The 24,999-nt window shown below is 44.2% G+C and overlaps 1 protein-coding gene across 1 annotated transcript; it reads right to left on the bottom strand.

Moving 5' to 3' along the window:
• Positions 1 to 5,345: 5,345 nt before the first annotated feature.
• Positions 5,346 to 22,395, bottom strand: PINK1 (PTEN induced kinase 1). The gene is made up of 8 exons (XM_030537536.1): positions 22,099 to 22,395; positions 16,632 to 16,943; positions 15,107 to 15,210; positions 12,469 to 12,651; positions 11,359 to 11,522; positions 9,373 to 9,500; positions 7,412 to 7,648; positions 5,346 to 6,945 (listed from the first exon to the last, which is right to left on the bottom strand). Exons 1-8 carry the CDS (start codon positions 22,393 to 22,395, stop codon positions 6,685 to 6,687), a joined length of 1,686 nt encoding a protein of 561 aa, XP_030393396.1. The 3' UTR covers positions 5,346 to 6,684.
• Between the last annotated feature and the right edge of the window lie 2,604 nt (positions 22,396 to 24,999).

Genomic DNA, 24,999 nt, shown 5'->3' with positions numbered 1-24,999 from the left:
TGTCAGTGTATATCAGGAAACTGGCAAACTCTCTGCCAAAATCCAGCTGTGACCAAAAGCTTCCAGAGAGGGTGTTCACCAGGGGGTTAAATACATTCTGATGATGGACACTCAGCATTTCTTTGCTTCTCTCTCACACACACACACACACACACACCCCAGCATTCCCATTTTTAGTATGCAGGAACCTGCAACCTTTCAAAAAACAATATTAATCTTGGCTAGAGATGGTTGAAACATTTTCAACAAACTGGAATTTCAGCAAAGCTGAAACATTTCATGTGGACATATCAGTTTTTAGGAAAGTCTTGGCAAGAATATTGTGTGTGCATGCAAGAATACACACATGCTCTGTTCCCTGGTGGCAAGACTGCTGGCCTGGGATGTTGGAAGGTTCAAATCCCTGCTTTGCCTGATTCAGACTCATCTAGGATGAAAATCTCTGCTCTAAATCAAGCAGAGATTGTACCTGGACCGTCTCACCCTTATCTTCCCCAATCAAAAAACTTGCGTTTCAACCTGAAAACAGACATCAGTGTAATTCAATTTTCACGAAAACCTCAAAAGGTACAGTGAAGCAGAATTGCTGTCCTCCTGCCAGCTCTAGTTCTGGTAGCTGGGCTGAACAAGATCAAACCAGCTTGAATATCCGAGGCTCACTTGCATTTCATGCCAAGCAGGCTTGTCTCAGATGATGCAAGGAAGCTGTGAGATGTATTGACTACAGTAGTTGAAATGCCTTGAGTCAAGATGGGTGAAAATATTAAGAGTATTGTGATGTGGGGAGATTGGTTAGACATGGATGTGCTCAGATGGTAGTTAGTGGAAGCATCTGCCTTTCCAGCCTTAATTGGTGGTGTATCACCACACCTCTTTTCTCCATTTATATCAAAGCACCGGACATATCTTTTTCTTTGTCTCTTCCAGGAATGTATATTTAACATCTGAATGACCTCTGCTTTGTAATTGGAACCCTGGTCCTCTGCCCCTTTTGGTTTTGTCTTCACTTGGCGACACTGTGTCTCACTGGTGGTCCCTGGCCTAATAATCACCCAGCATACTTAGGTGCATTGTAAGTAACAAATGCATTTTGAAAACTTCCTACTTCAGGATGCCAGTTGATTGCATGCAGAGTTCAAAGGAGTCCCCTACACAACTAGCTATGTGCACTATGGGTTTTTCTTCACTTTCCATTGAAGCATGAGGTCACAGTGAAAAGCAGGATACTGGCTTGGCTGGATCAGTGGTCTGATCTGGTTGGCTAAATGCTGTATTTGGGTAAGTCTTCACGGGTAACAATCGATTTCTCAGGGATCGATATATCGATCACTGAATGCGCTCCTGTCAACTCCGGAACTCCACCAACGCAAATGGCGGTAGCGGAGTCGACAGGGGGAGCCGCGGATGTCGATCCCGCGCTGTGAAGATGATAGGTAACTCGATCTAAGATACTTCCAATTCAGCTACATTATTCACGTAGCTGAAGTTGCGTATCTTAGATCGATCACCTCCCCTAGTGTAGACCAGCCCTTTCTAACGCCACTCCCTATTGTTCTACAGACTGGAGCTTCTTAGAGACAGGAGGGGCATTCACATGTGTAAAGCAATCTGGTTCCAGGGTAGAACTTCTGAGAATACCTCTTCATGCAAATAAATGCAGATGGCAGCCTCAGTTCTCTAGTTAAAATGAAAATTAATGAATGCAGTGGAACATGTCCCAATTAACCCCTTTTCAAAAAAGTGAAGCTGAGAATCTGTAAACTCAGGGGTTGTACCATATGACTGTAGAATTGCTAACATAGTTCCTATTTTTAAGAAAGGGAAAAAAAGTGATCCGGGTAACTATAGGCCTGTTAATTTGACATCTGTAGTATGCAAGGTCCTGGAAAAAAATTTGAAGGAGAAAGTAGTTAAGGACATTGAGGTCAATGGTAATTGGGACAAAATACAACATAGTTTTACAAAAGATAGATCATGCCAACCCAACCTGATCTCCTTCTTTGAGAAGGTAACAGATTTTTTAGACAAAGGAAATGCAGTGGATCTAATCTACCTCAATTTCAGTAAGGCATTTGATATGGTTCAACATGGGGAATTATTAGCTAAATTGGAAAAGATGGGGATCAATATGAAAACTGAAAGGTGGATAAGGAACTGGTTAAAGGGGAGACTACAACAGGTCATACTGAAAGATGAACTGTCAGGCTGGAAGGAAGTTACTAGTGGTGTTCCTCAGGGATTGGTTTTGGAACCAATCTTGTTTAATCTTTTTATTACTGACCTTAACACAAAAAGTGGGAATGTGCTAATAAAGTTTGCGGATGACACAAAGCTGGGAGATATTGCTAATACAGAGAAGGACCGGGATATCATACAGGAAGATCTGGATGACTGGAGTAATAGTAATAGGATGAAATTTAATAGTGAAAAGTGCAAGGTCATGCATTTAGGGATTAATAAGAATTTTTGTTATAAACTGGGGACGTATCAGTTGGAAGTAACACAGGAGGAGAAGGACCTTGGAGTATTGGTTGATCACAGGATGACTGTGAGCTGCCAATGTGATATGGCTGTTAAAAAAGCTAATGCGGTCTTGGGATGCATCAGGCGAGGTATTTCCAGTAAAGATAAGGAGGTGTTAGTACTGTTATACAAGGCACTGGTGAGATCTCACCTGGAATATTGTGTGCAGTTCTGGTCTCCAATGTTTAAGAAGGATGAATTCAAACTGGAACAGGTTCAGAGAAGGGCTACTCAGATGATCTGAGGAATGGAAAACCTGTCCTATGAAAGGAGATTCAAGGAGCTTGGTTTGTTTAGCCTAACCAAAAGAAGGCTTAGGGGAGATATGATTGCTCTCTATAAATATATCAGAGGGATAAATATCAGGGAGGGAGAGGAATTATTTAAGCTCAGTACCAATGTGGACACAAGAACAAATGGATATAAACTGGACATTAGGATGTTTAGACTTGAAATCAGACGAAGGTTTCTAACCATTAGAGGAGTGAAGTTCTGGAACAACCTACCAATGGGAGTAGTAAGGTCAAAAGACATATCTGGCTTCAAGACTAAGTTTGATAAGTTTATGGAGAGGATGGTATGATGGGATAGCCTAATTTTGGCAATTAATTGATCTTTGATTATTAGCAGTAAATATGCCCAAGGGCCTGTGATGGCATGTTAGAAGGGGTGGGATCTGAGTTACTACAGAGAATTCTTTCCTGGGTGTCTGGCTGGTGAGTCTTGCCCACATGCTCAAGGTTTAGCTGATTGCCATATTTGGGGTCCAGAAGGAATTTTTCTCCAGGGCAGACTGGCAGAGGCCCTGACAGTTTTTCGCCTTCCTCTGCAGCGTGGGGCACGGGTCACTTGTTGGAGGATTCTCTGCACCTTGAGGTCTTTAAACCACAATTCGAGGACTTCAATAACTCAGACATACTTTAGGGGTTTGATACAGGAGTGGGTGAGTAAGATTCTGTGGCCTGCGTTGTGCAGGTGGTCAGACCAGATGATCATAATGGTCTCGTCTGACCTTAAAGTCTATGAGTCTATAATTCACCGCTGGGATTGAAAGCTATCAGAAAAGTGACAGTGTTTACCCCTCCAAGCAAGCTGAAATCTCAGCATCGACCAGAGATTTCAACTCAACAGTGATTATGCAACTACTATTAGCAGCGCTCACGTGAGGTTACTAGCCCTCAGATCTTCTACAGCAGAGGTTCTCAAACTGGGGGTCAGGACCCCTCAGGGGGTTGCAAGGTTATTACATGGGGGGGTCGCAAGCTATCAAACTCAACTCCAAACCCCGCTTTGCCTCCAGCATTTATAATGGTGTTAAATATATTTAAAAGTGGTTTTCATGTATAAGGTGGGGAGGGGTCGCACTCAGAGCTTGCTGTGTGAAAGGGGTCACCAGTATAAAAGTTTGAGAACCACTTTTCTACAGGGTGTTACATAATACAGAGCAGCTCTGTGTGTGTTGGGGGAGAGATCCAACCCAGGTTTATATTCAGGACAATTAGTTACTGTTCCACTATCCACATTTATCATGGAAACATTGATAAGATTTGTCCAGTTCCGTGCTGTTATCTTGCAGGTTGTCGGAGATGCTGGCACCCCACCCTTGGGGGGCACAGAATGGGATGTTTCAGGAAACACCTCCTGCTTGGAACAACAGGTCATAAGCCACTTTGAAGCAAAAGATAAATGAAAAAAAGGCTAAGAGCCTGAAAAGCCAAATTGGATAAAAACTCCTACCTATCACAGTCCTGGTAACTGGCGGGGGACGTGGCTAGAAACATCCTATCAACATAGACAGTATGTTGTTGAAGCAGAGCCCTGCCCTGCTAAACACAGGGTAGACTCCATAGTAAACAACCATGGTCTACATACCTGCAGTGAATTTTTCCAAGGCCCTTTCAGCCTGGGATAAAGCCCACCTCCCACTTCCAATTTACAGATAGCACCTGTAGGTGCTGCCATCCACGAACAATTAGACTGACCTCTACCAAGTTATGGGATTGTTGCTGATGGCAATTTGTGCTCAAAACACCATTAACTTATCTGGGTTTTGTTTTTCCAGGGCTAGGATTTACTTTGCTTTTCCTGAATCTTCCCAGATTCTGTGCCTTTTGTGGGTCCTTCTGTGTGGGACCATTTAGGTATTGTTGTATGGCACCTATAAAGGTTCAGATTAGGTGGCTGGTTCTGTTAGTCAGCTGATACACTTTCTGATATGTTAGCTATGAAGGCATATAGCTCATTGGCTGCATAATAAAATGAATGGTGCCAATTTCTGTAAGCAGATTTCCTCCAGCGCAATACAATTTGCAATTGCCATTTCCATTATATTTTACAAGTGAATGGAGAAGACGCCTGAAATAAAACATTTTAAAAAGCATTGCAAAACTACTTATGAGACCCATGCTACTTGGGCAGCTTCTTACTGTGTGGCGATTCACCGACAGCTCTCAGTTTCTCACCACACAGTTCTAACGATTTCCTTGAAATAAGAATATAAGCAAGTTACCAAGAAAACATTCAGAACTTTCAGGAATATGTTGAACAATCCTGGTGCTTGGTTGTTTCCCAAACGGTGCTGAACTGCTCTTTGAAAACTGGATTTAATGGTTATCCTTAGTAGTGGAGTATGAGAATAAACTGAGTCCTGAATGCTGGATTTGAAGGAGCTGATGATGCTTTCAGGACCACATCGAAACAAATATTTAGCATGCAACAGATGAGTAAATTTGAAAGGCCAAGTCCCAATATGTATTAACCCACAGGTCACTATGGCATTAAGTCCTGGTACAGTGAGCAAAGACAAAAACAGCAACTGTGGATTCATTCATTGTAACAGCACAGTCACCACTTTATTGTGCAAAGAGGAAAATTAGCTAACTTTTTCAAACACTCACAATACACAGCTATAAAGTCTCATGGTATTTTCACTAAAACAGTTGTTGCTGATTCGAAAATAGTGTTTTTCTTACAACCACAGAATAAGCTCTGGTAGTGAAACAGAAAACCAGGTATATATAATGAGGAACTGAGTCAAGCATAACCACCAGAAGAGCCATTAACCCCACGCCCTCTTTCACCATTCTCTCAACCATGATGCAATTCTCTCTGAGCCTGGCACACGGAAACAGCAGAATGTCCCTGGAAGGAATCTGAGTTCTGGTTAAAAGAACTAGATCTACACAGTCTAAAAGGACACACGGCTCTCTCAGTGGTTCAAGTACTGACCTGCTGTGATCAGAGATGTGACTCAGTTGCTTAGTTCAGATCAAGATCTGAATCCAAACTTCTCAAAAGCCAGGGGATGTCTGGATTTGGTATTCCAGTTCAGCTCATGCAGGGACCTTCTAACACTGCTAGCCTAGCTTGTGAAATTCAGATTTGGATATTACAGTTGGCGAGAGCCCTCAAATGGTTATGGTTATAAGAAGCAGGGATACAAATGTCATTACAGCAAATCAACCAGAAAACAGAAATTAGTTGTTCTGTACTGAGTGCCCATATGGCATTTTACATATAATTAGATAAGCACTTTGGCTGTGCATTTATAACCCACCCCACAGCTCCTGACAGGACTCTTCACAGATAAACAGCTCAATCATGATGCTCTTGACTGTCATTTTATAAAATGAAGCCATAGAGACAGAAGAATATGATTTTAATAAGAATGATTCTGATTTCAAATTTAAGAAAACAACGATTTAATTTTGTTCCATCAGTTCAACTTCCTTTATAGTTCGAACAGAAAATCAATATGATTAGCAAAAAGTGCAACTGTAATGCTTTTCTGTAAAGAGCAGCTGTGTTATACCTCCTTCAGTGCATAAACCCTTTTGTAAAGGAATTTGCTTCAAGCAGTAAATCTAAATTCTCTGGTGTGAATGAAGCCAACCAGATATTCTTCAAACACTTTCCAAATCCTACCAAATCTCATAACAATTCAGTGCTGTTTTCTCTACAGGTAAGACAACAACCCTCTGTATACTAGTGCTTTTTGTAGGCAAACTCAACCTCTTACATTAACACATACACCAGGCCTGCAGATATTTTTCCTTAAAGTATTTTAGGCTTCCAGAGAGACAGAAGTATTAGACAAGATTCCCAAGTGCTTTTAGTAAATGCCATTTATCTACTGCAGGACCACACATAGAATTGTACCCTTCAGACAGAATGGTTTCTCCAAGAGAGCAGTAAAAATGCTGCCTCCCAAAGATCTTCGTACTCCAGATTGGCCAAAAAGCACGTCTTCATCTTAGTTTCTACCCTGCTTCTGTCCACCAGTCCATCCATCAGTAAAGTGGCTGCAGATTGGTGAAGAAGCCAGCCAATCATCTTGTCTAGTTTCAGACTCTTTGGGACTAGAATATTTTCACCCCAGAGGCTTAAGTGAAGCACATTAGCTGCAACTCGAGCAGACAGTCTCTGAAACGAGAAGTGAAAGATCAGCTGAACGCCCGTGAAAGGTGTTAGAACAGACACGTGAGATGTATACTGTTGAAATGTTCCCAAGCATCTTCCTATCTCACAGAACATTCACTTCTAATTGAAAGGCTTTTGGGGGTTGTTGCTATCAGGCTACTATTCTTGAGCTCCCAAGTCACTCAAGTTTCATTACATGCCACCCTTTCACACTATGACTTCGCTGTAATATGCAAAAAAGTGTCACGAACCAAGATCTTTATATTGCATCATGCTTTCATTGAAGTCCTGCAATAGTTTTCTATTATTACCACCAACACAGCGCTTGGCAGCCCTAGTCATGGTGAAGGACCCCATTGTGCTAGGCACTGTACAACCATTTTATCACAATACTCTCAGGAAAGTGACTGCTACGCAACTGACACCCTGTTAAAACCCCACTCACGGCAATAGCAGCAAGGTCTCTCACCTTGTTGGGATCCCGCTGAAGTAGCATTTTTACCACCTGCTTCACATCGAAGGGCACAGTATCTGGCAATGCTGGGAGCTGGTCTTCTTGGTAGCTTCTGCTTTCCAGAGAGGATCTTCCTTGGCCATAGAAAGGATTACACAGTCCAAGGATTTCATACGCTATCGCTCCAACCGCCCATGCATCTGCTTTACTGTAGTCAATCAGGACACCTGGACCAGGTACTGCTGTGACCACCTGCATCAGAAAGACCATAGGAAATGGGAAGGTAGAAATACACAGCACAAGTTTGTTTAACCTTTTGATAAATCTCCTTCTATTCACCAGGTCAGCATTTCCACTGTCATGAACTCAGTTCTTACCTCTGACGAAAGCTTGCACCCAGTTTAGTATTTATAGGGATATATTACTTGGGCAGCTGAAGAGGGACTCCAGATAGTGGCCTTATAAAGAGACCAGGTGTTCCATTTCACACAGCATGAAAGCCAAAAGTATCCCTACCCAGTATACCGGTGCCAGGCTAGAGATCCCTTACCATATGTTAAGACTACTGGTAAGGGGGAGTGAAAGGAAACACAATTAATTTCACCCCCACCCAGAGGATGCAGAGGAATAATTACTAGTTTGATAATAATGCAAAAATTGCTACACAGATGCTGTGTAGGAGAACTTACTGTTCTGAGACCCTTGAAAAAGCTAAGCAGAGGAGGGCATATGAATGGAAAGCAGCCAAATTTGGAATTTTGTACTTTTATGTGTAAGATCAACTACCACTTGTAACACTGATTTTTTTTTCCATTCAGTTGCTCAAGATACCAATGGGAGATTGACCAGCACAGAGTTCTGTAAAGGTGTTCTCTTGATGAATTCAACATCAGATGTGGTTGCCCCATCTCAAAAAAGATATATTGGACTTGGAAAAGGTTCAGAAAAGGGTAACAAAAATGGTTAGGGATATGGAACGGCTGCTATATGAGGAGAGATTAATAAGACTGGTACTTTTCAGCTTGGAAAAGAGAGGCTTAAGGAGGAGATATGATAGAGGTCTATAAAATCATGACTGGTGTGGAGAAAGTAAGTAAGGAAGTGTTATTTACTCCTTCTCATAACATAAGAACTAGGAGCCACCAAATGAAATTAATAGGTGGTAGGTTTAAAACAAACAAAAAGTATTTTTTCATATAACGCACGGTCAACCTGTGGAACTCCTTGCCAGATGAAGTTGTGAAGACCAAGACTATAACAGGGTTCCAAAAAGAACTAGATAAGTTCATGGAGGATAGGTCCATTGATGACAGTTAGCCAGAATGGGCAGGGATGGTGTCCCTAGCGTCTGTTTGCCAAAAGCTGGGAATGGGCAACAGGGGACAGATCACATGATGATTCCTGTTCTGTTCATTCCCTCTGGGGCACCTGGCACACTGGCCACTGTTGGAAGACAGGATACTGGGCTAGATGGATCATTGGTCTGACCCAGTGTGGCCATTCTGATGTGTATATCAGAGGCATTTAACCACATGGTAGTGCCAATCAACCAGACCATGAATCCTCTAAGCAATGCTATTGGAGATGGCACTCCATGGCAGGAAGTTCCATGGGGAGATAAACTAGACAGATAATGCCACACCCACAACAACCTGTAGCAGCCAATGTAGCAAGTTAGTGGGCATAGTATTAGGCAAGAATGGCAAGATAACCAATAATGAAAAAGCTTTTACCAAGTATTGACTAATATGGATGTGTCTGAATGGCATTCAAATTTCTCATCTTGTGGTGCAGAAGGTATACAGGGCAAAGGGGAAGGTTTGGCGTTCCCCAAATCCATTACTTTGGACCTAATCCTGCTCCTATTTATGTTAATGGACTTTACTGGATCCCATACTTCCAACAGCACTACACATATATACCTACCTAATACAGGCTATAATTACTTACTGAGACTCATAGAGATGAGGAATTACCTCTGGTGCCATAAGACAGCCATTGCCTCCCCGATCCACATACCAGCTGGTGAAAGGCAATCTCAAGCCAATATTTTCATCTGCCAAACAGCAACCAAAGTCTGTGATCACCAGCCAGGGACAGCCAGCTGTAAACATCACAGGTTAACCAACTTAGCATACAATTGAGATGTGCAGTGTATAATATTTGGCCATATAAGATACCACATATCATATTAGAAAACTGACTATTAGTCAGCACAAGCAGTCTCATTCCTTATAGGAATCTATATTACCACAGACCATTTCTGCATCACCTCTCTTCAGTATTACAAGTTAGAACACTGGTGACATAAACATTTGCCCATTTCTCTGTATAAGGAATTAGTTATCCATTCAGAGTTTTCACAGACACAGTGATTCTCCCAGATTCAGCAGCCTGGGACCCACACTTCACACATACTTTCAGTTTCTGAGGCTGCATGAAGCAAAACACTCTTGTTCATTTAAAGAGCTTCCATCATAACTTGGACACCCAGTGAGTGAGGTATAGTACAAATGTACAGCAGAGATGGGCAGAACAGAAGCATATTCCTACATACAAAAGGCAGTGTAAGAATTAGAGCTGCTGCTGAGTGATAGGAGAATAGAGACTGATGTGCCAGATCTGACTGAGTCCCATTCTGACTTCAGAGAAGATACAGAAGATTAAGAATTAATCAGGGACGGAAGGAATCTTTAGTAGTTTTTTTTAATTTGTAGCAGATACAGAATCAGCGAGCCTGCAAATGTTTGAGCTAGTTAATAGTTACTCTCCTGATGACAAGTCAAACATTGCAAAGCAGAATAATTGATTTCCAGAGACTGAATTTTTAATCATTACCATCTGCATTCGGTGTAGTTTTAACAAGGCTTCAAGAAAACGAAACCTGTGTTAATAGGACCTCTAAAAATCTTCTACAGCAGCTACAGCAGAGTTTTTAATTACACAGATCTAGGCACTCACTACTGTTCCCTGTTCGGTTCAATCTCAGTCACACTGAAACAGTGCTCAGGTAATTAACATTTCAGTTAGAGAGTGACAACAAAATGTTATTCCCTCTAGTCTCAGCTAATGTTTAATGATCTGAAGGTGCAATATCATTAACCTATCTCTGCTGTGGGATTTTTAGAAATTGCTCAGTGCTGCCTGGCAAGTTACGATCACAGAAACCATGGGCATGGAGCTAATGCATCATAAATGTTGCAGTGCAGGCTAGTGCATGCCCTTCTGCTCTCTGTTTAAGCAGTCGTTCACTTAGTAAATTTTGCAACATATCTTGTTAACAGTGCTTTGTCCTTACATAGCACCTTTCATCTGATGATCTCCAAGCATGTAACAGACACTGAACAAACATCACAACAACCCCGTGAGGCGGGGAAGCTTTATCTCCATTTTACTGATGGGAAAACCGAGGCACAGAGAGGATAAGTGACTTTCCCATATGTCACAACAGCAGCATGTGGTAGTGCCAAGAACAGAACCTAGGAGTCTTGACTCCCCCTAAACAAAGGCTGTAACATCTAGGCTCACTTCCTTCCCCATTAAACACTGTGGATGTGATTTTCAAAAGCATCTAAGGGTATGTCTACACTACCACAGGATCAACGTTCCGGCGATCGATGCACTGGGGGTCAATTTAGTGGGTCTAGTGAAGACCCACTAAATCAATGGCAGAGCGCTCTTCAGTCGACCCTGGTATTCCATCAGGACTGAGAGGAGTAAGGTAAGTCAATGGGAGCGTGTCTCCCGTCGACCCAGCACGTTGTAGACAATGCAGTAAGTCAGCCTAAGCTACGTCAACTCCAGCTACGTTATTCACGCAGCTGGAGTTGTGTAACACAGGTTGACTTACCACAGTAGTGTAGACATAGCCTGAGTGACTTAGCAGCACAAGTCCCAATACAAATCAAATTACTTTTGTAAACTCTCTATTCATCACCATCTGGACTCAGAAAGCTACATACCAGAATCCAATTCAACTAGGATATTGTCAGATTTTAAATCTCTGTGTGCTATTCCATGTCGAACAAGATGATCCACGCCTTCCAGTAACTGTAAGATCATCAAGGTGCTGAGGTGGGCATCGGAACTCCTCTCGTTCAAGTACTGGCGCAGGGTGCATGGATAACTGGACAGATTGAGAAAGACAATATTTGATTCAGTATTCTACCGCTGTAAAGCAAATATTCAGTTCAACATTAGTGGCATCTGCCTGGAGATACTTCACTGTTACATTTACTAACTTCTCTCTAAACATCCCAGATTCCTTAACCAACCCCAATTCCCCCCTCGTCCCAGTACACAAAAACGTCTGCTCATGTTTTGATGCATGGCATACTATCTGAAATCTGGCATCTCCATCAGGGCATCCATACTTCTAGAACTGGAAATAAAAGCATCCTCTCTAAACGTAGGAGGTTCACAGGGTGTACAATGAGATTTCTTAGGTATTTTATTTACAGAGGGTTCTTCTGTATCTTCCTTTGTATTCTGAAGGAAAGAGAGGGAAGTGTGTTATTACAGAACAGACTTGGTGGGAAGGGATATGATTCAGAGAAGGAAGAGTTTTTCTGGAGTCAGGATGATCAAAATAGCAAAAAGTGGGGGAAATGAAGATATCCCCCTACAAAGTGTTTTATAAAAATGGAGGAATAATTTGGAGTCTAATGGCTGTGTCTCAATTGAAAAGCAACAGCTGATCAGAAAGTAAGAGAAAGCCCAGAGTTACTGGGTCCTGATGAGTCATTTTTGCTTTAACTTTGCCTTCATGTGCAGCTGAGAAGGTAGTGTTGGAGAACCAGAATATCTGAAAAGTGTCTGAAGTTTCTAAAATGAGTTAATTAAAGTAATTATTAAAAAGAGCAACTAGCCTTCACTGTTTCACAAGAGTTAAAACCTCAGGAACGGGGAAAGATCACAGGATATTTCTTAAAGTGTGCTTTGATCAATGGCAATGAGCCAGGCGAAGACTTCACAAGGCCTTGTGTTGGCTATCCGGCAGTTGCAGACTACAGAGCCTCACAGCACAGTCACACTAGAAATCTGAGTAACTTACAAAACTCATCTCTACCTACTTCTTCATCACTAAGAAGAGCGTGCGGCTGTGACCGATCCCACTGGGGTTCAGTCTTAATGGGAGAACATCTGGATAATCCACATATGCTCCAGGTAGCAGAGGAACTGAGGATGTAAAAGCTCGGATCACCTGGATTATATTCGGATGAGGTTTCAACTTCTTCTTCCCAAAGACAGGTCTCCTGTTTCAATATAATTTGTGTATCACATTAGACAAAGAAAATAAAACCCAACAGTTATGGTAGGATGGTGAATTACAGACACTTTCATTTTTGTTATTCTTACTAAAATCATATTTTTCATTAATATAGCACTTTTCCTCCTAAAGGATCCCAAAGCAGTTTATAAACTCACTCATTCTAAAACAAACAATGTTGGCAAGTTACAGTGAAGGTTAGAAAGTGCAGTTCAAAACAAGATGTACCTTAAAAGTGTCTGTAAAAAATACTCAACCACTCTCAAACGTGAAAAGCTCTGGATACCACAAGTTTACAAACAATTCTAAGAATTGTTCAACAGAAACTTTCCTAACCAAGCCCCAGTTCTGCAAACTAATCCATACAGGCAGGGTCCTGCCCTCACATGAAATCCCACTGACTTCAACAGTGGTCCACAAAGTAGATTCATTGCCTAAATGGAGTCCCATTGAGATAAACAGCGCTCCATACAGACACCAGCATTTGCCGGCATGATTCAGACTTCTTGCAAATCCCCACTCCTATTGTTATTAGTGGGCAATCCACTGCAGATCAAGGGTAGTCAATGGACTTCAGCTTTACAGACTTAACCCACTGACCATAATTAAAACTATAACTTGGCCCTTTCCACCAAATGTATTAGATTCTCTTGCTCTAATAACCCAAAACAATTAACCTTTATTTTCTACGAGGTGCAGTTTAATGTTACACCAGTAGAGGGCACTCAAAACATTTACTGTATTGGCTATTTAAAAAAAAAAGATTACATTGAGAAAACAGAATTTTCCACAAATTTGATTGCTGAACATGAGCCAACAGTTTACTCCAAAACAACCTATTAAGTCTCCAAAATAACCCTTTAAGTGTTAGTGTTCTAAATAATTAATAGAGGAGTAGAGTTAGTGAGAGAGACCTGACTCTCAGTAAGATTAAGGAGAAAACTAGGACTGGCTTTGAAAAAAAATAACTTTATACTGGAAGCAGATCAAGGGGATACCAAACCAGGAAATCTATTCTTTGATGTACACAGTAAGTACCCATTAAAACGAATGAGAGCTACGCACACGTATCTAGAGCAAAACAGACCTCTCTTTCCTCTCATCCCCTGAATGCAAAATATCTGTCTGCTTTTTCTGTTACACTGCTGGGCAAGCTACATACCTATCAGTGTTTATTGTTTATTTGTACTGGCAGCAGAGGTGTATTTGAAATGTAAAACAGTTGATCTGGATTCTGGAGTACATTGTTTAAACTTGGGGGGGGGAGCTTTTTTAAAAGGACACTGATTAAAAAAATAACACAACACTTTCCTGTGTTCACATTTTAGATGACAAAACTGAAAGAATTTTAAAATTCTAATTTACTTCCCCGTATTTATTTACTTTTCTCTTCGCTCAGTATGTGAAAACAGAGTAAGCCATTTTCACTTTTGTTTCTGGTCAGTACTGAGTAAAATTCATTGACATGTTGTTGTCAACTACCGCAGCACCTAGGGCCTCACTCACAGGCCAGAGCCCCATTATGCTAGGTGCTGTACAAACAAACAGATATGGTGGTATTCTCTCCTCCAAATCACTAGGAACGAGTTCTCCAAAACAATGTTTAGGGTACCTTGTACTCCCGGAGGTGCCATCATTTAGCTGAAATGTACAACAGAGGTCCTGACTACTTGTGGTCACTAATAATTCCATGGCCTTTTTACTTTTTTGGAGGGCAAGTAGAGAAGAGTTAGAAGAGTCAACCCCAGTATTCTGGCCAAGGTCCAGACTGAGTGTTTAGATCCTGCCCTCATTAAATCCCCTAGGTAGCATCAAGTGGATGCAGTCTTTTCTCTTAACTTCCTCTATTTAGATTCTCTGTGGTATGCCTGTGCACTCTAAACCACTGCTGAATTTCAGAGGTCTGATGACATGATTTCCACCCATATTGTGCAATTTACTAGTACAATGAGTAAAATGTGTAAGCCACATTGGGATTTGGATGAAAGGTGCCTCAGATCCCGAATGTATCAGTACTGTTCCATCTTTTGGGGGGATTTTAGTGATGGCAATAGCCATTGCAGGGAAACACAGCACCCTGAACTCAGGTCTTGATAGACATAGAATCATAGAATACCAGAGTTGGAAGGGACCTCAGGAGGTCATCTAGTCCAACCCCCTGCTCAAAGCAGGACCAATCCCCACACAGATTTTTGCCCCAGATCCCTAAATGGCCCCCTCTAGGACTGAACTCACAACCCTGGGTTTAGCAGGCCAATGCCCCAACCACTGAGCTATCCCTCCCCCCATGCGAAAGGGGAAGTTGATTTTCCAATTTTTTTGTAGCTGAAATGTATGGGCTTCACAGCTTCTTATAATAAACGTGTGTTCTTAGAACATGCTAATAAAGGCTCTCTGATCACCAGTAAGGACCAATAAAAGCATCTACTAATAAAACATACCTGTGGCAAGCAACAGTTCCGTATTCCCCAGATAAGGCAGAACCGCTCGCTGGAACGAGTTCCTGTCTCATGGTGCTGAGGATAGCTTCACTTGAAGAACCAGCCTACAACAGCAGTTACATAAAACATTGTATTCAAACCTGAGCTTTAAAATCATCCAATCTAAACACCAAAACTGGAAGCAGATAACCCTGAAGCTAACACTAAGTAAGTTCAGACTAGAAATAAGGGGTAATTTTTAACAGCACGAGTGTAGTGGGTTCCTCATCATCTGAAATTTTCAGAATAAAACTGGATGTCTTTCTAAAAGATATACGCTAGCTCAGCTACAAGACACGGGTTTGATTCAGGAATTACTGATGGAAATTCTATGGCCTTTGTTATGCTGAAGGTCAGAATAGATGATCATAATGATCCATTCCGGGTTTAAAAAAAAAATCTATGAATGCCAACAGATTTAAGGAATCATTAGTCTGGAAGACTCCTCAAGCATAGGCACCGACTCTGTGGATGGGGAAAATACGGTGGATGCTTAGTACCAATCGGCAGCTGCCCACCAAAGTCTCTCCCACTCCCCAGTGCCTCCTGCCCATCAGTAGGCCCTGCTGATCAGCGCCTCCCTTTCCCTTCCTGCACCTCTGTCTGCCATGGATCAGCTGTTTTGCGGCATCAGGAGGTGCTGGAAAGAGGGGGCAGGAGGGCACAGCGTGCTCAGGGGAGGGGGCAGAACTGGGCAGGGAAGAGGTAGGACGGGAAAAGAAGAGGTGGGGGTGGAACAGGGGTGGGGAGAAGCAGGGCCACTGTGGGGCATTAGGGGAAGGGGTGGAGTGGGAGCGGAGTCGGGGGAGCACCCCCAGCAGATTAGAAACTCAGTGCCTATGTCCTCATGTTCAGTTGTTTGCAGACTAGAATGGATACAGTGAATTTTCCATAGAGAAAAGAACGATAGCTCTCTGAGTCTCTGGGATAGTTACTTTGGGATATGGCTGATAACAGAATCATTTGGGCTGGAAGAAATTTATGAAAAGAGACCTGGTCCGCCCACTTAATTGTGTGGGGCCTCCAGTGGGTAATTTAGCTATCATACCTAAAATGTCTCGAGCAAATGGACACCTAAGTTGTATCCTTGAGTATCTCTAAAAGCAGTGATTCCTCAAACTCCTTTAGCAGTGTTTTTCCATTTTCTGCTAGTTCCTAACGTTTCTCCGAGTTTCTCTTAATATTAAACATAATCTTTTTTTTCCCAGAAAACACTCAATATTGTCAAGGAGCAGCAGACAAACCAGCAGTACCACACAAATGTCATGCTGATGCTGACTCCCATAGGAAGATTTTTGATGAGCATTAATTACCTCGCTGAGTGACTGTTCATGAACAATCTGTGTTTCCATTGCTATATATCAACAACTTTGTTCCAATGTACTAATCGTGCACAAAATAATAGGAGCTTTCAACACATCCGTGGTAAACATTTCACTCAGATTTTGCAAGTGTCAAACAGGAAGACTACAGACTAACTCCTTACCGAAATGTTCCACATCATTTTGATAGCTAATGGGAAAGCAGCTCTTTGCTGGTTTGTTTGTATAGGTTTCCCTTCTGCAGCCTGGATATCTGAGCCATGATCCCACTGCGTATCTGGAGTCTTTCCTTCTAAAGGCTTGCTGTCTTCACTGCTTTGGTAGTTGGAAGACAATAGAATAGCTGCTTCATATACAGCAGCACTGCACCCTTTCCCAATGGGTTGCCCAATAAGGTATTCTTCTAGCTTGAAGCCTTGCCAGCGGAAAGTGCTCAGTGGATCTTTCAGTGGCTTGTTCTTTCCGATAAATATGGTCTGAAAGGAAAGTGAAAAAAATCACTCAATTATGCAACACTTTAAAAACCAGAGAACTACTTTGCTATGTTAAATGATATGATTGTATGTGCTCCAGGGTGTGCATACAAGGATATATACCACACGGCCAACACAGGCGGCATTTGAAAGCTTTATATCTTCTATTATGTTAAACTACAATCCAGCTGGGCACTTACAAAACACATGGTGGATCCAATTTACAAACTCACGACATCCAAATCCTGCATGTGCATGCTTCAGATTCGAATATAGGCATATAAAACATATAATTCTTTGTGCTTTTGTAGCACCCTTTACCTGAGGATCTCAAAACATTGTTTAAATATTAAGCCTCAAAGCAGCATAAGGTAAGTAAATTATTATCCATATCCTGAAAGTGAAGGGACAACAGCCAGGTTCACACTAGAAACTTTTGCTGGCAGAGCACTGTCAGGGATGTGGTATTTTTTGCAACTTTCTCTGCCCACAAAAGCCCCGCTGTAGACTCAGCTATACCTGCATTAAAAGGGCTTTTGCCAGTATCTCTCATATTGCTTGCCCAACTGATAAGCTGTGCCGAGAAAAGCTCTTTGCAGATACTGGCTGTGTCTACACTGCGAGGGTTTTGAGGGTATAGTTATCCAAATATGGGATACAGACATCCTATTAGGTTACCCACATTTGAAAACAGGTACAAGTTCGAGCAATTCAGTCAGAGCCTTGTACTCATAAAGTAACCATGTATAGACAATACATTCAAGCCAGCAAACAATCTGTCATCAGCAACACACATTTTTATTTAAGGTGTCTGTCAACCAGTACTACAGACAAATAAATGTGTTTGGACAGAAGACGGGAAAGAAAAACATGTCATACATCTACAACATAAACAAATAAAGTCTGCAGAGAAAGGTCGGCGAGCTTCCATAACAGGGATTTTTACTGTGCTTCCCTCCCTCTCTGAATGAATGAAATGTTTAAAAATAAAACCTAGTTAAGAACAATGACAGACAGAATGCCAATGACCTAAAGCTTTCATGGCAGCTGAAAATGATAGTTGGTTAGAGGAGAGAAAATCAATGCGGGGGAAATGTTTGGGGGTTAATGGAAAGAGACACAAAAAGGAGAAGAGGAAGAGGACTATGGGATCACAAATTAAGAATCAAGACATTGAAGAAACCAGTTGTGATGAAGTGGGAATTTTCTATAATGTTTTTATGATGCCTAGGCATGCCTCAGTACCCTCAGAGTGTGGCACTGGTACCCGCTGGGTGCAAAAGGGGCAACAAAGCTCCTGGAACAGCACAAGAGACAGAAGGTGTGAGTGAGCCACCTTGCTGTCTGGGAGGAATGAATATAGTCCTTAAAGAACTGGCTCAAACTGATCCAAATCAACAGAGGGCCCAGCAAGACAAAGAGATGCCCCAACCAGCAATCAACACTTAGCAGGAAACCCTGGCAGGCAGGAATTGGGAACTGAGCTGGAGAATAAGGTGTCAGGTGACTGGAAAAACAGGAGCCTGGACTGGGGAGACAAAAGGGGAACCAGGGAGAGAGCCAGAGGAGTCCATCATAGCTTGGCTGGCTCATCATGGCACTGGTTTGACCAGGTTGAACTATATGGTTTAACTTAATTGCTCTGTGCTAACGTAAGGACTTACAGATTCTGTAGCCAGATGACCAGTAAACGGTTACTTGGCTTTGAAAAGGCTTCTTGTGTCTCTGTAAATACTCCCTGAGAGCACTGGGCACTAAAGGGGCACAGTATAGGCCTCCCACCAGTCTGGCTTGGCTGGATTCCCTGCAGGGAGCCAGAGAGAGAGACAGGGAACACTGGTGCCAAAGGCCCAGTCTTGGAGTCCATGGGCCTTCCCTTATGGAACTGTGTGGGTCCTTGGAGCCTAATACACTAATGGGGTCGCTCCTAGGAGACTGAGACCCGACCCTATGACAGGCGTATACCTCAGAAAGGAAACTAAAACTCCAATCCTGCAATGAGACCTGCACGAGTACAGGAGTCGAGATGCATGGATGTGACAACAATAGCAGGGTCCAAGGCCTGGTTTACATTAGGGCTGTCAATTCATCGCATTAAAAAAACGAATCACGATTAATCGCGCTCTTAAACAATAGAATACAAATTGAAATGTATTAAATATTTTTGCTGTTTTTCTACATTTTCAAATATGTCTATTTCAATTGCAACACAAAATACAAAATGTAGTGCTCACTATATTATTTTACAAATATTTGAACTGTAAAAATAATAGTATTTTTCAATTCACCTCAGACGAGTACTGTAGTGCAATCTCTTTATCATGAAAATGCAACTTACAAATGTATTTTTTTATGTAACTGCACTCAAAAACAAAACAATGTAAAACTTTAAAGCCTACAAGCCCACTCAGCCCTACTTCTTATTCAGTCAATCGCTAAGAGAAACATGTTTGTTTACATTTATGGGAGATAATGCTGCCCATTTCTTAATTACGTCGTCACCTGAAAGTGAAAACAAGCATTCACATGGCACTCTTGTAGCTGGCATTGCAAAATATTTATGTGCAAGATTCATATGCCTCTTCATGCTTAAGCCATCGTTTTTGAAGACATGCTTCCATGCTGATGATGCTCGTTAAAAAAATAAGTGTTAATTACATTTGTGACTGAATCCTTGGGGGAGAATTGTATTATCTCCTGCTCTGTTTTACTCATTCTGCCATATACTGCATGTTATAGCTGTCTCAGATGACTCACCACGTTGTTTAAGAACACTTTCACTACAAATCTGACAAAATGCAAAGAAGATACCATTGTGAAGCATCGACTTAAGGTTTAAGAATCTGAAGTGCCTTCCAAAATTGGAGAGGGATGAGGTGCGGAGCATGCTTTCAGAAGTCTTAAAAGAGCAACATTCTGATGCAGAAACTACAGAACCAAACCAGCAAAACAGAAAATCAACCTTCTGCTGGTGGCATCTGACTCAGATGATGAAAATGAACATGCATCGGTCCACACTGCTTTGGATTGTTATTGAGCAGAACCCATCATCAGCATGGACACATGTAATGGTGGTTGAGGCATCACGGGACATATGAATCTTTAGCGCATCTGGCATGTAAATATCTTGCAATGCTGGGCTACAACAGTGCCATGCAAACACCTTTTCTCACTTTCAGGTGACATTGTATACAAGAAGTAGGCAGCATTATCTGCTGCAAATGTAAACAAATTTGATTGTCTGAATGATTGGCTGAACAAGAAGTAGGACTGAGTGGACTTATAGGCTCTAAAGTTTTACATTGTTTTATTTTGAATGCAGGGGTTTTTTGTACATAATACTACATTTGTAAGTTCAACTTTCATGATAAAGAGATTGCACTATAGTACTTATATTAGGTGAATTGAAATTTACTATTTCTTTTGTTTTTTACAGTGCAAATATTTGTAATAAAAATAAATATAAAGTGAGTACTGTACAGTTTGTATTGTGTTGTAATTGAAATATATTTGAAAATGCAGAAAACATCCAAAAAAATTTGAATAAATGGTGTTCTATTACTGTTTAATCGCACAATCATGATTAATTTTTTTAAAAGCTTGACAGCCCTAGTTTACAAACAAAGTCTCAACAAATAGTCTCACTAAAGCTCTGAAGTTACACCAATTTAATTAAAGCAACTGTGTGTGTAGACACTTTCATATTAGTTTAACTTACACTAAATAAAATAAATTGGAAGGTACAATATTTAAGAAGTCGGGGGAGAACAAGTTTACAAAATAATGGATGAGGATGGGGTGGGGGCGGCAGTAGAGGAAAAGGAAAATACCTTGAGAAGAGAGAAAAGGAGGTTTTATAGAAGTGTATTTAGAGCTGGTGAAAGGTGCTGGTCTGACAGCCCTCAAGACTGTCAGTCTCCACTTATCTAGCATGGGCAGAGGCACCAGCATACCCAAGCCCTAGCGTATAGGGACCCTTAGCAGTGCTGGGAGGGTGGGGGGTGAAATCTCAGTGCTAAGTCAGTCCTTAGCCCTGTTGCTTGGACCCCCACCTACTTACTATGCTTCTGTGCAAACGGGGCTAGTCCCCCAACACACTCCTCCTCTACCACCTCGCCAGGAGACCAACCCCGATGGGATCCCATGTCTCCCTGGACTGGAGATGCCCAAAGGACTAACTGGGATTTCCTTTTCTGGGACTCACCCTCCCTGGGGCTCAGTGTGGGAGGCACTCGGCTCCTCCACTTGCCAGGACAGTGTCTGTGAACTAATCATCCCCTGGTCCCCCACACACCCCACAACAGGTCTCCCCAAAACACTGATAGGCAGATCCCTAGGACCTTGTCACTCCCACACCTCACCAGGCCTTTCTGACAAGCTCTGACCTGGGTCCCCCTCCAGGATCCTGGGGGGGCAGCCCTGGGGCCAGCCACTTCCCCCAAAGGGGGGCATTCCTAGGGTCTCCCCAACACTCACTGGGGGGGCACAGCCACTTCCCCCAAAGGGGGGGGCATTCCTATGGTCAGCCCCTCCCCTACACTCCCGGGGGGTCAGCCTGGGATCGGTCACTTCCCCCAAAGGGGGGGTATTGCTCGGGTCAGCCCCCCCAACACTCCCAGGGGGGCAGCCTGGGCTCAGCCACTTCCCCTAAAGCGGGGTATTGCTCGGGTCAGCCCCTCCAACACTCCCAGGGGGGCAGCCTGGGCTCAGCCACTTCCCCCAAAGGGGGGTATTGCTCGGGTCAGCCCCCCCAACACTCCCGGGGGGGGCAGCCTGGGCTCAGCCACTTCCCCCAAAGGGGGGCATTGCTCGGATCAGCCCCCCCAACACTGCCTGGGGGGGGCAGCCTGGGCTCAGCCACTTCCCCCAAAGGGGGGTATTGCTCGGATCAGCCCCCCCAACACTCCCGGGGGGGGCAGCCTGGGCTCAGCCACTTCCCCCAAAGGGGGGTATTGCTCGGGATAGCCCCCCCAACACTCCCGGGGGTGGGGGGCAGCCTGGGCTCAGCCACTTCCCCCAAAGGGAGGTATTGCTCGGGTCAGCCCCCCCAACACTCCCGGGGGGGGGCAGCCCCGGGGTCGGTGCCCGGCAGGACGCAGACGGGGGCCCCGTTCGCGGGCCGGGCCGGGCCGGGCCGGTCTCTGCCCCCCTCCCGCACCTGGATGTGGCGGCAGGCGGAGGCGGCCTGTCTCTGCTCCTCCAGCCCCTGCTCCAGCAGGCCCAGCCCGACGGCCAGGCTCAGCCCCCGGGCCGCCCGCGGGCCCCGCAGCAGCAGCTGCCGCCGGAGCCGCCCCGCCAGCCCGGCCACCGACGGGCGGAAGAAGCGGGAGCGGGCGGGCAGCGGCAGCCGGGCCGCCGGGGCGGGCGCGACGGGCAGCGGCCGGGGCGGCGCCCAGCGCAGGAGCAGCCCCCGGCCCAGCTGCAGCGCGCGGCCCAGAGCCTGTCGCAGCGCCATGGCCCCGCTCGGCAGCGCCCGCCTCGGCCCGGCCTCGGCCCGTGGTGACCCGGGAGCCGCCCGCTGTGACGCGCCGGGGCGGGGGCGGGGGCGGGGGTGTCAGTCACCGCGGGCGTGGGGAGGGGTGGGGGTCACGGCAGCCACCGGCTGGGTGGGGGTGGGGGTGGGGGTGTCACCGCGGGTAGGACCAGGCATAGGGTGCAAGGGTGTGTGTGTGTGTGTGTGTGTGTGCTGGGCATGGTGTGTGTGTTACTCCGCGTAGGGGTTGTGTGTGCCGGGCATGGTGCGTGTGTCACTGCATAGGGGTTGTGTGTGCCGGGCATGGTGCGTGTGTCACTGCATATGGGTTGTGTGTGCTGGGCATGGTGTGTGTGTTACTCTGCATAGGGGTTGTGTATGCTGGGCATGGTGTGTGTGTTACTCCGCGTAGGGGTTGTGTGTGCTGGGCATGGTGTGTGTGTTACTCCGCGTAGGGGTTGTGTGTGCCGGGCATGGTGTGTGTGTTACTCTGCATATGGGTTGTGTCTGCTGGGCATGGTGCGTGTGTCACTGCATATGGGTTGTGTATGCTGGGCATGGTGTGTGTGTTACTCTGCATAGGGGTTGTGTATGCTGGGCATGGTGTGTGTGTTACTCCGCGTAGGGGTTGTGTGTGCCGGGCATGGTGCGTGTGTCACTGCATATGGGTTGTGTATGCTGGGCATGGTGTGTGTGTTACTCTGCATAGGGGTTGTGTCTGCTGGGCATGGTGTGTGTGTTACTCTGCATAGGGGTTGTGTCTGCTGGGCATGGTGTGTGTGTTACTCTGCATAGGGGTTGTGTATGCTGGGCATGGTGTGTGTGTTACTCTGCATAGGGGTTGTGTCTGCTGGGCATGGTGTGTGTGTTACTCTGCATAGGGGTTGTGTATGCTGGGCATGGTGTGTGTGTTACTCCGCGTAGGGGTTGTGTGTGCCGGGCATGGTGCGTATGTCACTGCATAGGGGTTGTGTATGCTGGGCATGGTGTGTGTGTCTCTGCGTAGGGGTGGTGTGTGCTGGGCATGGTGCGTGTGTCTCTGCGTAGGGGTGGTGTGTGCTGGGCATGGTGCGTGTGTCACTGCATATGGGTTGTGTATGCTGGGCATGGTGTGTGTGTTACTCTGCATAGGGGTTGTGTGTGCTGGGCATGGTGCGTGTGTCTCTGTGTAGGGGTGGTGTGTGCTGGGCATGGTGCGTGTGTCACTGCATATGGGTTGTGTATGCTGGGCATGGTGTGTGTGTTACTCTGCATAGGGGTTGTGTGTGCTGGGCATGGTGCGTGTGTCTCTGTGTAGGGGTTGTGTGTGCTGGGCATGGTGCATGTGTCTCTGCGTAGGGGTGGTGTGTGCTGGGCATGGTGCGTGTGTCACTGCATATGGGTTGTGTGTGCTGGGCATGGTGTGTGTGTCTCTGCGTAGGGGTGGTGTGTGCTGGGCATGGTGCGTGTGTTACTCTGCGTAGGGGTGGTGTGTGCTGGGCATGGTGCGTGTGTTACTCTGCGTAGGGGTGGTGTGTGGTGGGCATGTGGCGTGTGTCACTGCATATCGGTTGTGTGTGCTGGGCATGGTGCGCGCTGGGCATGGTGTGTGTGTCATTCTAAGTACAGGTTGTGTGGTGGGCCTGGTATGTGTGTCGCTCTGGGAACTGGGCAGAGTGTGTGCGTGTTACTCTGCGCACGGGCTGCGTGTGCTAGGCCTGATGTATGTGCTCTGCATCAGGCTGGATAAAAATCAATGATTATAAAAAAAATTAAGATTTTATTTACATCAGTTTTTTTGATAAAATTCTTTTTGAGGGAAAAAAACCTATCTATAGCTAGTTTTAATTAAGATATATTATAGCTCACAGATATCATGGAATACGGATTATACATCCTCATTCTATAGTATGAGACAATATATTCATGTAATGTTTAAGAAAAGTTTTGTAAATGAGTTCTAATAGTTCATGGATTAGGGACCCAATTTTATGGGGTTCCAGAGGCTTCTGTATAGATTATTTAGGTTAATCGTTCTATCTACCTAGTGGGACTCAGTGGTCAGTCTAGAAGATACCATCAGAGACGCTTAGTTTTGCAGTTCTCAGACTGTGGATTTGTGTCTCCAGAGGTAACATGCTTGTTAACAGCAAAAATGTTTTAAAATAAATAATATATAGAGGTGAGAAATAACAGACCTCAACTCTATTGTCCCTCTGCAAATTTGTGTACACGGAGTCAGTCCCTTACCTCTCTCTAAAAGTGCAAAGTTTCAAAAAGTTCAACAAATAGAAGAGTGTTCGGGGAAGAATAGATCTGGACAAGGAAAATAAGTCTGCAGATAAATGTGAGAAGCAAGGGACATATGCTTGTTTTGTTAACATATTGTATGTTTGCTGTTAAAGAAAAAAATCCAGAATACTTAACGTTATTGTTTTAGTTAAATAAAACAATGTAAATATCTGTCTGGTGATGTTCTCTTCCTAATACAGCATGGCAAGAAAATCCTCCAAATATTAATGATTAACCTGTTGAATTGGAGATAGATTCACCTCCCAATGACTTCATAAATATCTGCTTCAATTAACTTTGGTAAATGAAATAACC

The sequence above is a fragment of the Gopherus evgoodei genome, chromosome 18 (genome assembly GCF_007399415.2).
Source record: "Gopherus evgoodei ecotype Sinaloan lineage chromosome 18, rGopEvg1_v1.p, whole genome shotgun sequence".
NCBI classification, from domain to species: Eukaryota; Metazoa; Chordata; order Testudines; family Testudinidae; genus Gopherus; species Gopherus evgoodei.
Note: the sequence above shows the minus strand (reverse complement) of the source record. Positions and strands in the feature narration are given on the sequence as shown.

Excerpts from the sequence above, each read along its gene's own strand:
- PINK1 (XM_030537536.1), bottom strand. The coding sequence starts at position 22,395 with ATGGCGCTGCGACAGGCTCTGGGCCGCGCGCTGCAGCTGGGCCGGGGG. Across the intron at positions 11,523-12,468 it reads CTCTTCTTAGTGATGAAGAA|TTATCCATGCACCCTGCGCC; the intron begins GTAGGTAGAGAT and ends CAATCTGTCCAG. Across the intron at positions 6,946-7,411 it reads TTCAGCGGGATCCCAACAAG|AGACTGTCTGCTCGAGTTGC; the intron begins GTGAGAGACCTT and ends TTCTCGTTTCAG.